The following is a 16,262-nucleotide window of genomic DNA, read 5'->3' as shown; positions in this document are numbered from 1 at the left end:
ATGATTCACTGTGAAAAACAATATTTAAAACTTAAAAGTATATTGTGCTTCTCTAGCCTTCTGCACATGGGCTTGTTTTTCTCTTTTCATATTATAATACTTAATAAGAGAATCTTTGTATCCATTTTATTTACCTGTGGATCTCTGTTGTCTATACAATAGTATTTCTCTTTATATCATCAACAGAAGATGTCCAAATATCATGCCAATGTTTATTGTCCCAATTTAAAACCATATACTAAGTGGCTGCCTATCTTATGCTGAGTACTGTAAAATATCCAACTATCCTTGTGGTACTCTCACATAACTCCAACTACCAGGAGCATAACTGAGCAAGGACCCCAGTTGCTGCTCTGCAAATGAATCCACCCTTGCATTTCCATTGCAGCCATGCTTCCTGTGGCTTAGCCAGTGACTGAGCAGGGCAGAGATACTAAGCAGGCCCCTTCCTGAGAGACATGAAGACCCCAGATAGCTTTGCTGAAGCTTTCTTGGTCTGCAAGACACTCTATGATGCTCCTACTCAACCATTATTTCTTCTCTCCTCAATTTATGGCTTGACCTCTATTGCTGTCTTACGGCTCTCCCAGTCCTCCTCAACCCCCTCCATATTGTCTCCCACAATTATTTCACCTAATCAAATCCATTCATGTTTAGTTTAATTCCATCTTGGCAACTGTTTCCTGGAAGATCTGGACTAAAACCTGCTGCCATATTAAGAAATTACATGTTAACCAAAAAATCCAGAAAGAAATCTCTGTATAAGAATAGTTGAATGAAATTTAAGTGTTTTAAATAACGCATTTTCATGTACTTAAAGTCAATAATTAAAATTCAATATAGATATTGCTAATGCAACAGAATATTAAAATATAAATTTTGGCTGAGACCTTAAGAGGCACTGAGATAAATCAAAAAAATAAATTTTCCCCTTACAGAAATGTTCAAGTAGATGACAAAAATATGCTTAGGAAACTGATACACCCTTCACTCCAATATGGAAACAAAATGTTAAAAAATTAGGGGTGTTGGAGATTATGAAGTGTTTCTTTGGAGCGGCTTCTGAGATTATATAAGGCCCACTGTCATCCCAAATCCTGACAGAGTTTAGAAGGGACCCCTCAGAAGACTTTATTTCTGTTCCCTGAAGTTTTACTATTTTCTGTTTTGGAGAGTACACCGTATACAGTGTCCTACTCTGATTGATGTATACAAAAGGTAAGCTCTGAGTTATCTGTTGCTAAAAGATGAGCTAAAAGAGAGGCAACTGTACAGAAGTAGCCTGTATTCCTAGAATTTGTCAGGGGAAAGGAAATGTAAGATTTTCCTGTGGACCAATTAAGGGACCCATATAAAAATAAGGAATATGAAGTCACCTTAAGTACAATATTGTCCCTTGGAAAGGCAAATGGGTTGCAGCTGAGAAAAGCTAAGTAACTCAATAGCTTCCTAGGAGTTTCCTAGAGAGTAAGCTATGACCAAAGATTCAAAAGCACCATAGGAAAGAGTTCCCAAGTGATGGGAAGTATTTTTGAAGAAGGCTTGAAGGTACCCATTAGATAAAAGTTAGTCTAAACAAAAGTATGTCTCCCTCCTAAAGAGGAATATTATAGTTGTATTTATCCATGAAAGTGAAAATACTCAAGAGGTATTTATTTATCAATTTAAATATTGATAAATATTTATCAATATCAAATATTAAATATTGGTAAATATTTATCAATTTAAAATTCATGATATTGCTGAACAATGTATTACATTCCAAAATAAAACTGTCTGGTATATAAGAGGAGGGAAGTAGTCAGTCAGTAGGTATCTGCTGATTACATTTGTAGGGCCTGGTGGAAACAAGATCTGATTTCCAAAGGCTTCTATTCAGGAAAGAAGGGGTGGGGGTGGGGGGGTGGGGGGGCAGGGTGGAGCTTAGAAAGAATCCTTTCCCTTTTACATCCATTGAATAAAATTCTGTAAGAGCTCAGATAATGGAGAGAAGGTAACAATTGGTTAATATAGCTCCAGAGGACTTGGGTGGTTACTGGCCTTTAAATATTTCAATAGCAATAAACGTCTTCTTATGGATAAAGAATGGTGAAATTAAGGTATGGATGATGCAAACATAAACCTGGTGATTAAACCAGTTTTGTCAGAAAAGAGAGTTTATATGAGGAGAGAAGTGAAAGTTATTGTTGAAATGATGAATGGCAGTTGGATTATGATTAGCAGTGTCTTCCAAATTGAAATATGTAATTTATTTGCTTAAACCTCTTAACAACAGGTTTGCTGTTGTTTATACAATCGTACTTAAATTCCTAACCTCACAGGTCTTTCTCACCGTCTCTACAGCTACTAACACCATTTCATGAGACATTATCCTGCATTTTAAATATGCTTGGCCCTCTCATGACCATGAATATCCATGTGCTATTCCATCTCCCTAGAATAAAGACAGTTCAAATGTGAAGTTATTTTTCTTAAAGAAATATCGTGTATTAAGTATCATTTTAATCTAAAAATTCCTGTTGCCTTTCGTCATCTTATATCTTTTGGTGTACATACTTTCTGAACTACAGTTTAAGTTTTCTAAAGTAAAGACCATACACACACACACATACACACACACATACCCACACACCCACATACACATACACACAGGAAAAATAGTATATATAAAAGGACATTAGTAAGAGCTCTCAAAATACGTCAAGTCTTGCTCAGACACCTAGAAATGGCACTTTATTTAATGGCATTTTTAGATTTTTTTTCACATAAATAGAAGGTAAATTTGGCAAGAGAGAAGTGAGAAACTGTTCAAAGAACATGAGATATTGTAGAAAAACATGCAAATGAATAAAGAGGTGCAGGATGAAAAGGGCAATCAGCTTAGCTGAAGTGAAAGAAGCAGAAAAGGCAATGGGGTAAGAAAAGGTAATTGGTGTGTGATAGGGCAGTTTGAGTGACTACCTCCCTAACATCCTAGTAAATTCCTTGAGTTGGTGACATTTTATTTCTTATGACATCTCATTTCAGAAATAGTGGTACTTGAACATTAAGTACATTGCTAGTCCTTTGAGAAAAAGGAGCACACAGAGAACTATAATTTTACTAAAACTGAGTCAGTCTTGTGACAAAATGGTCAATGTATGTATGCCTTTAATAAAAATTTGACAGTAAGGTAATCATGGTATCAAGTATTTAAAATGAGTATAAAGAATATCATTACATAGTAATGACTAGAATCTTATTAAAATGCAATAAAGAAAATACAAAGGCAAGGAGGATATTATGGAATTCAATCTAACTAATTTCAACCAAGGATTTTATCATCTAAACACACCTAGAATATGGAGATTTTTAACTGGTTAAATTTAGAATTCACAAAAGAATTATGTGAGACAGAATAAAGGTAAAATCAGTTTCTCAAACAGCAGGACTGTACTTTAAAGAAATTTCCATTAGCCATAATTATGAGAATTTTCCATTAACCTTGACACCAGTTGCTTTTAAAAAAAAGGAAACTGAATAAGAGGTACTTTCCATTACAAGTTAGATTCATATACCAGCTAACTCAGATCAAAATCGTACACGTCAATTTATATTATTAAAAAGTCTATTTGAGTTTCACCTTGTCCATTCTACCAAAATGATTAACTAATTAACAGGTGTGAAATCACAGCCTGAAATGGGAAAGTGGTGAAGATGTAATTATATTGGAAAATTGATTAGTCTGCTTCATGGTTAAAAATATTCCTTTGGCTACAATTAAAAGATTTTTACTTAATAAAATATATGCATTAAATTGCGTTTGGAAAAAACTTAATCTACATTTTCTATTTAATGACTAACCCTGGCAAACACGGTATGACTGCAAACAGATTGATTTAAAACTTTAAGGAGAGACAATAGTGTATCCGTTAGATTCTAATCTGCAAGATTTAGCTTCAATATTGAATCTGTACACACAAGTGAGTGTGCAAGCACACACACACATGCTTTTGTTGATGAAGAAATGAGGATTACATCATAGAAGACCTTGGTAAACAGTCTTGAAGTGAACACTTGGATAAAATCTTCCATAGGACTGTTATATGTAAACTGTAGCCATTTAATAAACTAATTCTTTATAGTTTGAGGATGAGCCAGTTTTATGAATTTTACTTAAATAAATCTAAGTCATAAGTAAGAACCTAACCAGATGACAAACTATTAGTACACAGAACTCATTTCAGTTTTTAGCATATTAAAAGTCTCTCAGATAAAAAGTTTACATTGAATTTGTTTTAATAATTATAACTCCTTAGTTAATATATATCAGGAAAACAATATTATGGAATAAATAGAAAATAATTATATACAAAATTAGAAGCTAGAAATATACCAGCAAAAATAATGCACTGGACTATTGTCAATTTATTGTTTCATAGACTTTCATGATGAGATAATATAAAAACTCTTAATAGTAATTAAGTAAATCAGTTTTATTTGATCTTTTTCAAAAATCCAGATCTTTATTTCTAATAAGACTTTCCAAAATGAGTTACGAAAATAAATTGTGATGTTCTGTATTGTAATTCACAGAGAATTACCCAGGCTCTAAAATATTATTACATGACATGTTTGTGAAAGTTTCAACTTTAAATATTATCTTTAGCATTTACAGTCCTGACAGTGTTATTCCTCAATTCTCGTCTCGTTGATAGGTGCTAGCAATTTGTGCAATTTGTGCAAATGCAGGCGCAACTTCCTCTCAATTAAGATAATGTGAATTGAAACAAGTTTCTTGGAATCCACATGGGAGAACAGACAACCTACATGGTAAAAAGTCTGCAAACCTTATTATGAGAAGAAAAACAGAACTATTTAGAAAGGAAAAAGAAAAGGCTTATGGATAGGACATGAGAGCTGTCTCCAAGTAACTGAAGAGCTGTCATGTGGAATCGTGGTTCAAATTAGAATACAGTAATTATTCATTTATCTAACAAGTATGTATTGCATCCTTTCTATCTGCCAGACATTGTTCTTGGCACTGGGCTTGCTGTAGTGAGAAAGAAAGACAGTATCTCTCTACTTAACAGAGCTCACTTCAAGTGGTTAAAACATAAATAAGCAAACAAATTAATGACCAAGAGCATGGCAATTTCATAAGGTGATAATTGCAATGAAGAAAAAAACAACCAGGGTAAGGTGGCATGGAGAGCCTGGGTTTCGAATGGTTAACATGAGCTTCTCTGAGGAGGTAACTTTTGATCTGAGAACTGATTAAGAAGAAAGAGCCAGTCATATAAATATCTGAGAGAAAAGCATTCCAGGCAGATCAAACACCAAGCGAAATGGCCCTGAGACAGGGAGGAAGCTGCCATGTTGGAGAACTAGAAAGGGGGCCAGTGTGGCTGGCAAAAAATTGGCATCTGATGACAGCAGATTCACAGAAACTTTTTAATCAAAATGCTCTCTTGTGTTCTCTCTGAAATAGTACATAGAAATACAAAATTTCTGTGCCATTTGTATTTCTCAATTGAAAGACAAGCATAGGTGCCACTCTGTTTGAAGCAGTGGGTATAAAGTCCTCAGTATAAATGCTCAGGCTGAATTCCAAGTCTCTGAGGAACATGAATGCAGCCAAACTGCCTTCATTTTAGACAAAGTAATGTGGTCCAGTGAAGATATATTATATAAAAGCATGATATAGAGGAAATTGCAGAGATTTGTATCAGACAGACCTTGGTTCAAATTCTGATGTGGTAGATTTCAGTGTTTTGATGAGAGGGGCCATTTCCATGCTGTTACAATCTGATCTGGTCTTGTGATTTACCCTAACAAATGGAACACAATGAAAATTATATTGTGCAACTTCTGAGCCTTGGTGTCAAGAGGATTTGCAACTTCTCCTCCTGCCTTTTTTGTAGCACTGACAACTTGTGAACAACTCCAGTGTAGTCTCTTTGAAGATGAAACCATATGGAGATACAGGCCTAGTCATGTCAGCTGAGGACCCAGGCATGTGAATGAAATCATCCAGGACCAGCCACCAGCCAGCCACCAAACAGTCTGTCAACTGACTGCAAATCCATGAGTAAGAGCATGTAATACCATGTGGAGCAAAGGCAAGTCAACCCAGCTGAGCCTTGGCCATACTGCCAAGCTACAGAAACAAGAACAGAAAACATGCTGCTGTTTTTGGTAAGCTGGTCTGATATGCAGCAATAGATACATGACGCTGAAACAGGTTACATTTGTTGGTATAACAAAATATAAAACATGTGGCCTTTGCTTTGGTATTGTGAGGCAGGTGAAGCCTTCAAAAATCAAGAGTAAGCCCTTAGAAAGGCTGGAAGAATGGTGAACAAACTTTTGGCGGAGGCTTAAAATGTGATATGAAAATTGTGATTGGAGGGTTGGAAAAGTGGCCTGTATTACGTGGAGATAGAACAATTGGCAAGAATGTCAACAGTAGTAATTTGGAAAACAGAAAGTGAACATAATACCTCTCTAGACAGAACACTTAACATGTTCCGTTGAGTGTTTCCACCCAAGTATGATAAGGTAATGCAAGAGAGAAAAGAGCCAAGGAAGGCTATATTTGAATTTGCTATGCAAAACTTAGACAAAATCCAAGGGACCTAAGACCACTGGGTTAGAAAATAAGCTATTCTTTATCTTATAGCTTAAAAGTACCTTAAAAAGTACCTTATAAAATACCTTAAAGATCACCTCAAGAGTGTTGCAGTAAGAACGTTTGTTAAGACTCTAGAAAGATCTAAGGAAGGTCCTAGTAGATTCTCTCAGGGCTTCTAATACTCTTAAAGATACTGTAACACAACAGCATGGCATATCCAGAAACAAAATAAATCTGCTTAAAAATTATGGATGTGACTTTGGGCAACAAATTAGCCCTTAACAGATTCAAAAATAAGAGAGTTTCATGAGGATACCACCATGAGTTAGGATTAAAAGAAACAATTCAAAATAAAGAGAGGAATAAGGTGCTATAACTTTATTTGGGCAGGAACAGGTTGAAAAAGCTACTCAGATGTCATCAAGAGCCATCATTGTCCATTTACAAAACAACAACAATAATAAAAACACAGAGAAGAAAATCAGTAGCCCAGAGGGCAGAGCCAATAGTAGACAGAAACAATGGACTAGCAAAAATGGACCCTGATTCTCCATCCCTGGAGCAAGAGGCCCTGAAAACATGTGCCAAACTGAATTTCAAAATTGCTATGAGCAAGTGATTGCCATGTGCCTTCCACTTCTCCTGTTTCTAAAGGAGATTTTACCTACTGTGGTTCTCTTGACTGTATGTATCATTTTGTGTTGAGTATATGGAAGATAGAAAACATGTCTTTCTTTATCACAGAATCCTCAATAAAGAGAAACTAAATGCAGATAACCTCGCAGGCATTTGGACTTGATGCAGATCACAGATAATGAACCTTGAGCCTAATGCCATGCTTAGATGTTATTTTGGGTGTCTTGGAAAGGACTGTATACATTTTACATTTGGGAGGGGTATGAATCACTCTAACCAGAGGGTAAGTTAAGACTGTTTGCGAAGATGGCTGCAATAATCCTGCCCTACTGTATGCATGTCCCTTTGTTATGTGAGTTTATAGTTCTCATCAATAAGTGGATGGTATTTACCTGCTTCATGAACACACACTGACTTTGTAACATGCTTTGAAGAAAATATGGTGGAAGTAACACTGTGTATACTTTGGAGTCTTTGCGTCAAGAGATCTTTCAGCTTCTACTCTTGTCCTCTCGGAACAATGCCAGCCTTGTAAAGTAGCTTTATCAAACCTAAACCAGCCACCTTGATAAGACATGGTGAGGTAAGAGAGACGATGAAGGGAGAGAGAAGGGCTCAGCCATCTCCGCAATTATAGCAATCCCACATAAGGCTCCAGACACATTAGTGAGGACACCTTGATCTCCTGGGATCCTAACAACCAACTGTAAATGCATGATTGAGGCCAGCAGACATCTTGTGAAGTAGAAGAACTGCTCATATGTGCTTACATATGAGTACATATGAGCAGTTCTTCATACAAATAGGTAATTGTCATCTTAAGTCCTAGACAATTTAACTTTCTCAGACTATTATTTCATCTGAAAAAAAAATACTATCTATCTTATAAGCATATTTTGAGGATTAAATACAATAATTTATAAAAACATTTAGTCTATACATTATAAGCACTAAATATATAGTAGCTAATAATGTAAATAATAATAACAACCATAACTATAACAACAATCTACAATATTACACATGTCCAAGACAATGATTTAGAAGCAGCTTTGGATTAAGAACCAGAGCCTCCTAGGCCAAAGTACTTTTCCCCACACTATACTGCTTCTCCATATTTGGTAGACTTTCTCTAAGTTATTTACCTACTTGGGGAAACAACAACATGTTATTTTAAATAAAAAATTCATTTATATTAATGTTACTCTTATTTATTCCATGATGTATCAGAGGGCAGAACTATATATAAAACATAGACGGAACTTATGAGAAGGCTGACGTGGGGTCAATAAAAGGAATATATTTCTAAAACAGATCTTCCTACAGTCATAACAGGTTGTATTGCCTTAAAGATGGAGTATATTCCTTGTCACTAGAAGCATTCAAGAACAGGTTACATTTCTTCTCTCATGACTACATTATGTCTTATTATAATATTGTGTGGTACTTACTCTGTTTTCTCAAAAATTCTCTGCATTTTAAAAGCTTCTTCAACAACCTAAGTCTTAAAACACAATCTATGCATTTAGAAATTTCACAGACATTTTCATTTTTAGACACATATAGATGCACTATAGAAAGCAACATAAGATATGAAAAATTTTTAATTGGCCTTTTCTCCTTTGATTGAGATCAATACTCAAAACATCAATTGTTTTATGTGTTAACTGTCTCTTCATATGCTGGCACAAAAAAAAAAAAAAAAAAAAAAAGAAAAGAAAAGAAAAGATGCTCTTGCCAAAAAATCTATTTATTCATTTATCCAAAGAATATTTATAAAACATTTATCAAACCTCTCCTATACACTAAGCTTTGTGCTATGTGACATAAGGTTGTCTTTTACAGAAACAGCTACAATAAATACTTTGATGACAAAGAGCCTTAAATATTTTCAGTTTTTACTTCTTAGCATTTTATGAGAGATCTATTACATGTATACTTATTTACCTAATTTGATACTTATTAAAACAAAATCTGTTCATTTGAGATATTTTGATAGTAAAAGTCAATCAAGTTAAACTATATACAGAGAGAGCTTATAAATGAAGTAAACTGTTGCTTGGGTTTAAATTTGATTTAGGATAGAAATAAATACTTCTTAGTTTATTTATCTGTGCAGTGATAAAGATATGCTACTTGCAGTTTTACGTTATAGATTTGCAGTATATAATGTGTAGCTCTCCAAGAGAAAAAAATTTATGGACAAGATTAATGAAAACAAAATGTTTTTATCTACTTTCTATCAATATAATGTGAACACAGGTCAAGAGGTTATTTTATGTGAAGTCCAAACCATTTCTAATATTCCCTGTTAAACAGAGCACTTCTCTGTTTTGTCATGATAATTTAGCTTTAATCAAGCTTGACTGATCAATTTCTCTCCCACCTTTTAAAATTTAAATTTGGAGCCAATATACATTGATATAGAAAAATAATTTTATAACCATATTATAAATATGACTTTACTATCTTTATAAAACATAAATAGAATCTCAAGAAAAACAATCCTATTATTTTGAAACATTCTTGAAAAGACAAATGATTTGAGAAAGAATATAGTTAATAAAAGCCATTTTTGATGTTATTTTAAACACACAAGCAAACATCTTTTTATATTTGACATTAAAAATCTGATCATTTGCCTTTTTAAAGAAAGCACATACAGCTTTTATATAGACTGCACAGTAAAGAATAATAATATTTCTGTTTACTGAGATATCAACTGGCATTTCACTGTAAGTCAATGGTCTATTGGTGCTACAGCGTATTAGACCTCAATCTGGCATCTACAAATGTCAAGAGTATAAAAAAATATATATAGGATGAAAATCAAAAGCATGTTCCGAACTCCCAAAAAATAAAAAATAAAAAAAGGGAAACAAAGTTCACCTAAACATATTTCCTTCAGAAATCAGTGCAATATTCAGCTGTCAATCCAGAAAAACAACGAGAGAGCCACACTGTCAGTGGGACAGGATAATAAAATTTCTAGCAGATGTTCAGTCAGGGCTCTAATTTTTACTGAACTCCCTTGGTAAGCATTTAATTTCTTTATCATATGCAAGCTTGGCAAATTGTACTTCATCAAAACTGTATTGTGAAATATTAATATTTCATATGATAACAAAACCCCATAGAATAACCTTTGTCATATTAAGAGCATTCAAATTTCAAATGTCAAGATTTTAAATTTTAAAACATTTTAAATAGATTCTTAAATTGGCATAATAAATTATAATAAGGCTAATCTAAATTGGTATACTATAATGTTACAGAAATGTATAGTACATGTAATATTTTAGTGAACGTCTTTAGTAAAAGGCTGTGGAGAAAAAAAGTTCATACTACTGAGTTGTACACTACCAACATTTCATCAACAAGAAAGCATAGAAATAAGCACTTAAGATGTAATAAATTATATATTCACAAATTTAATCACAAATTAGGAATCAGATAAGGAAACAAAAAAAGTAAAACTCTATGAGGCAAATGAACTACTCTGCAAAATCATGTATGGAAAATAATCTTTTGTAAAAATGGCATTACATAAGCCCAAGGTGGCTTCATTATTTTTGTCATTGCAATTTGCACAAATATGTTTAAAATAGTCTGCACAATATTTTGTTGTATCCATCATCAAAGTAAGTAAAATAGGGTTTCCAAAAAGCCCCACATGGTTATGTTTCATGTGCCAAATTTAATTTCCATTTGTTCATAACTCCCCTTTTGAACCAGCATCACAGACTTCTAAATTGATAGATCAAATTCAAATTGGAGGTTTAGGAAAAAGTTAGCTTTCACATTTATTTCTGCTGGTGACCCTAATAGTTAAGGGTTCCTAGGTTACTGAAATACACAGCATCACAAATCAATGCATGTCACCAACAGTGTAAAGACTGATGTCTCTGATTAATCAGAATTCAATTATTGCAAGCAAAGAAAACATCAAATTCAAAGCAGCAAACAGTTTTTTTTAGCTATAATTCTTCACTTGTGCCCAATTAGCCACCTATTTCTGTTTACATATATATTTTTAATAGCGTAACTAATATAGTCAGTAACTGCTATCTGAGACTCAGTTTTCTCCAACAGATTAAACATTTGATTATAGCTTCTCAGTAATTCTTAAAGAATCAATTGAAACAAAGACAAATACACTATCAATATTCTAGAAGGTTATAAACAATTGATTCATGATATTCTAAAGCTGAATCTAGTACATTCTGTTAATTTTTACACTTTGTTTAATAAAAGTATTTCTAAATACTCAGTCGATTGATTTGAAAAAAATAACTTCTCTTTAGCTATCTAAATATAAAGATTTTTTATATTTAGATACCTCACTGTTTTTCTTCTAACTTTTGAGGATTCGCTAGGTTTTCCTGACCACACTTACACATAGCATCTTGTAAAGCTGTCAGAATAAGACAGCCTTAATGTTTTAGCCAGGATAATGCCAGCTATTGATCCCAGTACGAGGAAAATGAAAGAGAGAATGTGTTTAATGGGGCATGTTTGTTCTCTATTATTTTCTTTGCCTAAGGATAAAGCTGATTCAAATAATGATACTCTTTTCTTAGTCACTAAATTCACACATTCATATACATTAATTATTACTAACTACAAGTTAGTATTAAATACATTGAGAGGTTTAGCATTTGCAATTTATCAATAAATGATCTAAAAATGTTAAAGTCTGTTGCTCTTTTCTAATTCAAAACTGTATAAGGATGTAACCCTCTGTTGTATAAAGCATCCTGCTTTGAAAACATGCATTTATATGCTTTGTTTACTTTAAAGACTCAATCTCAACTTTAATATGTAGTTTATTTCCTCCTAAGTATAAGGTATCCCACTTCTGGTGTGAGTACAAAGTCATAATGTTAAATGAAATTCAGGGTATTTGTTTTTGAGAAAGGTTTCTGTATTCAAAATTTATGAAAAATCTAGCTTATTACCAGTACCAATAAATTACACTGAGATTCTTTTCGACATAAATTGAATCCCAGAATTTTGTGCAAACCAAACCAATTGTGTCCCTATTTTTGAGCTGAGGCATCCAAAAACAATGAAACAATTAATAATACAAAAATAAGAATTTTTCATGAGTCTGTGATTATTAAATGAAAAAGTCACTTTGTATTATTTATATGTTTGATGTTGCCTAGATAATACCAAATGAGAAATGTATGCCTCCCCCTCCTTCCATGACACAGAAAGGAAAGAAACTAAGGACTAATATGTAATGATAGGTCTTGTCAAATAGTTTAATAAGTAGTATTTCTCAGTAAAAAAAAATCCATTATAATATTTATACCTTAATTAAAATATATGATAGACATTTTTATATGACTTCAATAATATTTTCTTACCTTATCAAGAGAGAAAGTTTTGGTCAGGGCAAAACCCCATCCAGCTTCAAAAGCTCTTCGAATCATTGATGTGCTGGTAGCCGGAGTTGCACTAGCAAGACCAAAAGGATTTATAAACTTCAATCCGGCCATTTCTACAGTAATGTCCACCAGATCAATAGGAGTATAAAAGAGGGGCAGTTCAGGCTTGGCAGAAACTGAAGCTCCATATTGTGACTGCAAAATATAAACCAATAACTGCTCTCATATCACATCTACATTGTCCAGATAATATTTTATAAAAATCACTTCAACACAGCATATGAATTAACATATATTAGAACAGTCTGTTTACAATGAAAAAAAAAAAAAACTGGCAAAAAGTCAGTTAGCAGTGAACTGAATGGATATAATATCCTTTTTAAATTTCAAAGGTGGTATGGAGAGTATTAGCAGAAACAAAATCAATTAAATCAACAAACAACTGCATTTAAAACATACTGAGATTCAAATACATAAGGTAATAACTTTGGAATTTTTCTCCCTGGTCCCACTAACCCAGCCTCTTTGTACTTAATTTATGAAAATACCTTTAGTGCTCAGAGATATGGGCAATGGCAAGTCAGGAGGCCTAAATTCAATTTCCAGTAATCTCACTACTGTTTAGGGGATTTTAGGAAAGTCAACTTATATGTCCCTGTCTTTTCTTCTCTATGGTTTTCAGTATAGTAGCAAGAATGCTGCTTGCCTAATTTCTACCTCACAGGAATATTGGAAAATTCAGGAAATCATAAGCTGCAGGGAGACATTTAATTTGGAACATGGGTAATGTACTCATGTGCATTACAGGGGTTTGTTTTTTTCTGAAACCAAATAGGTCCCAAACAGTTTATGTCAAAATCTTCAACTGGCACTAAAAACTGTAAATTTATCTTTGTTAAATTATCACTGTAATAATGTTTCTTTGCAGTATTCTTGGAATGATTTAATAAAAACACTTATTCTTAGCAAATGGCACACTGAAACATCTACATAGGTGCTTGCTAAATGTTGTCTCCTTTTATGACTGGGAGGTTATTAAAGATCGCATCAGGCCTTTTGTTTGTAAAGTCTCTCTCTCCATTCCTCCCTCCCCTTCTTTCTCTCTGTTTATCTCCGAAAGACAAATAACACTGGAAAATACAAAAAGGATGAATTTTCTCAGCCAAAGCAGTTACTGAATGGACAGGGCTAGTTAATTCAAAAGTAGAAATCCTTTCTCTTGTGAATCATCACTTAAAAGAAAAGTTATTTCAGCAGAACTTTAATTTTAAAGGAGTGTGTCTTGTGTAGATAAAGATTGCCATGACTTGCATAGAAATTATTTCTAGCCCTCCACCATTTATAATGCAAAGCAAAGTTCACTTAATACGTAAAAAGGCATCAAACTTGTCAACTGAAACACTAATGTATCTCTGGTACAGGCAAAGAGATGCCTGGTGGCATCCAGGCTTCAGTTACGGCAGGCAGGCACATTCTCCCAGGGATGTTCTGGACTTCAAGACACATTTCTGAATATTGGTTAGTCTGATTATGAACATGATTTCTTCTGTCCTCACATAGGATTACAATATGATTAAAAGGATTATTAGCAAAAACAGAAGCTATACTGTAAAATATAGGAAATATGTAAAAATATATAATTTGAGGGTGTGTGTGTGTGTGTGTGTGTGTGTGTTCACACATGGATGTTCATAATGACAAAAGCTGGCAAAATGTCAGTTAGTAGTAAATCGAACACATACAATATCATCCTTTTTTGATTTGAAAGGCAGTATGGAAAGAATTATCGATTAAATGAACAAACAACTTTAAAACATACTGAGATTCAAACACAAAAGAAAATAATTTTAGAATTTTTCTCGCTGGTCCCACTAACCATCCTTTTTGTACTTAATTTATGAAACCTTGCTGATGGTATTTTCTTAGCTCTCTGTAATCATAATTTAAACTGAAATGAGCAAGTTTTAGTGATAGACCAAGGAAGAATTTCCTGACACTACTGGTTGAATAATATTGGTAAAAGTTTAGAAGCACCTTCCCTGTCTTAGAAACAATGTGAGCCAACTTGCCTTTGATGCCAGTAGCAGAACTACATGTGGTCCTACATACCTATACTTTATAAGGTGAAATAAATGACCCTACAAGTATTCTTCTCTTTTTATGGCTGTATGCTGAAATATCTAACTTTTTCAATCTTACAGAAGAATTTTGGTTTGTTCATAATTGTAGCTATATATGGCATCAGGCAACAGCCCAAGGAGGCATATATATATGTGCAGTTCAACTTGCTTTGCTTAACTAATGTAGTTTTAAATAAATAAGGCTTTGAAATTCCTAACAATGTTCCTGCCTTAACACTTAGAAAATGATTTGGACAAATTTTGCAAGATTCAGCTTCAAAAGAAAACAAAAACCAAACACAATGAAACAAACTATAACACACACACACACACACACACACACACACACTTCTTTCAAATGAGAAATACAGCTTCTTATACATATTTTCTTTTATTCACAAAAATGCTACTTACCTATATGTGTTTATAATATGATCTAAAATCTTCACTTGTCACAGGCTGTCTATTTTCATACTGTGCAACACAGGGCTATTATTGGCTTTGTCTTTGTCATGCTACAGCAATTCAGTCTGTTTAACTTCATCATACATCCCTGCCCTAAAGTATGCCTCCTTTCTGAACTTTAAAAGCCTGTTCCCCCTCTGTACCCTTGCTCAGGGAACTCAAGCATGTCTACTTTCAGCTCTCATCACAAGGTTAATTCCTCCCAAATCTCAATTGCAATCTCCAAACTCAGATTTCCAAGAGATTTCAAGACTTTTGGATGTAAATGCTTTGCTCTTACACTTTAACCTCAACTCTTTTATCTCATCATATTCCCTGCTAATGAATATGTTATCTAGATTTTCAATTTCAGACAATACTATTTTTCCAGTCATCTTGTAGTGTCAGTAAACAACAGATACAAGAAAACAACCTAGGTGTTGAACAACAGGAATTAGTTCCACAATGGTTCTATTGTGAAAAGAAATGCTATGCTAGGATCAGAAATGATACAGAAGAAAGTGATGTATTGACATGTAAAAGGGTTTATTATGTACAAAGTGAAACAAACAGTGGGTTAATAATATAATATGATATGTAAATCCCAAGTTTTCAGTGGAAAAATATATATCTATTTTGCTGTAGGTTTCTATTTATCCATCAATCACAAAAGATGAATATCAACATGCTAGGAGAATTATAACTTAGAATCAAGGTTTTAGATGACTAATTTTTAAATATTTGATTATTATAATTTTCATGTTTTCAACAATAAATTAATTTGAAGGTACACTAAATAAAATAGATTTCAAGGTATACTAAAACAATTTTTAAAAGAAGCCATGTATATTAGTTCACTTTCATACTGCTGATATAGACATGTCTGAAACCGGGCAATTTACAAAGGAAAAAGGTTTAACTGGATTTCCAGTTCCACATGGCTGGGGAAGCCTCACAATCACAGCAGAAAGAAAACTGGAGCAAGTCACATCTTACATGGATGGCAGCAGGCAAAAAAAGAGAGCTTATGCAGGAGAACTACTCTTTTTAAAACCA

General features: G+C 33.5%; 1 protein-coding gene across 1 annotated transcript in view; it reads right to left on the bottom strand.

Moving 5' to 3' along the window:
* Nucleotides 1–16,262, bottom strand: part of DPYD (dihydropyrimidine dehydrogenase) — an 856,217-nt gene that overhangs the window by 414,682 nt on the left and 425,273 nt on the right. The window contains exon 13 of the mRNA XM_039460876.2: nucleotides 12,622–12,837. Coding sequence (XP_039316810.1) covers nucleotides 12,622–12,837 — 216 coding nt within the window. The remainder of the gene's footprint in view (nucleotides 1–12,621; nucleotides 12,838–16,262) is intronic.

This window comes from Saimiri boliviensis, chromosome 11 (genome assembly GCF_048565385.1).
Source record: "Saimiri boliviensis isolate mSaiBol1 chromosome 11, mSaiBol1.pri, whole genome shotgun sequence".
In the NCBI taxonomy this organism is placed as follows: domain Eukaryota; kingdom Metazoa; phylum Chordata; class Mammalia; order Primates; family Cebidae; genus Saimiri; species Saimiri boliviensis.
Note: the sequence above shows the minus strand (reverse complement) of the source record. Positions and strands in the feature narration are given on the sequence as shown.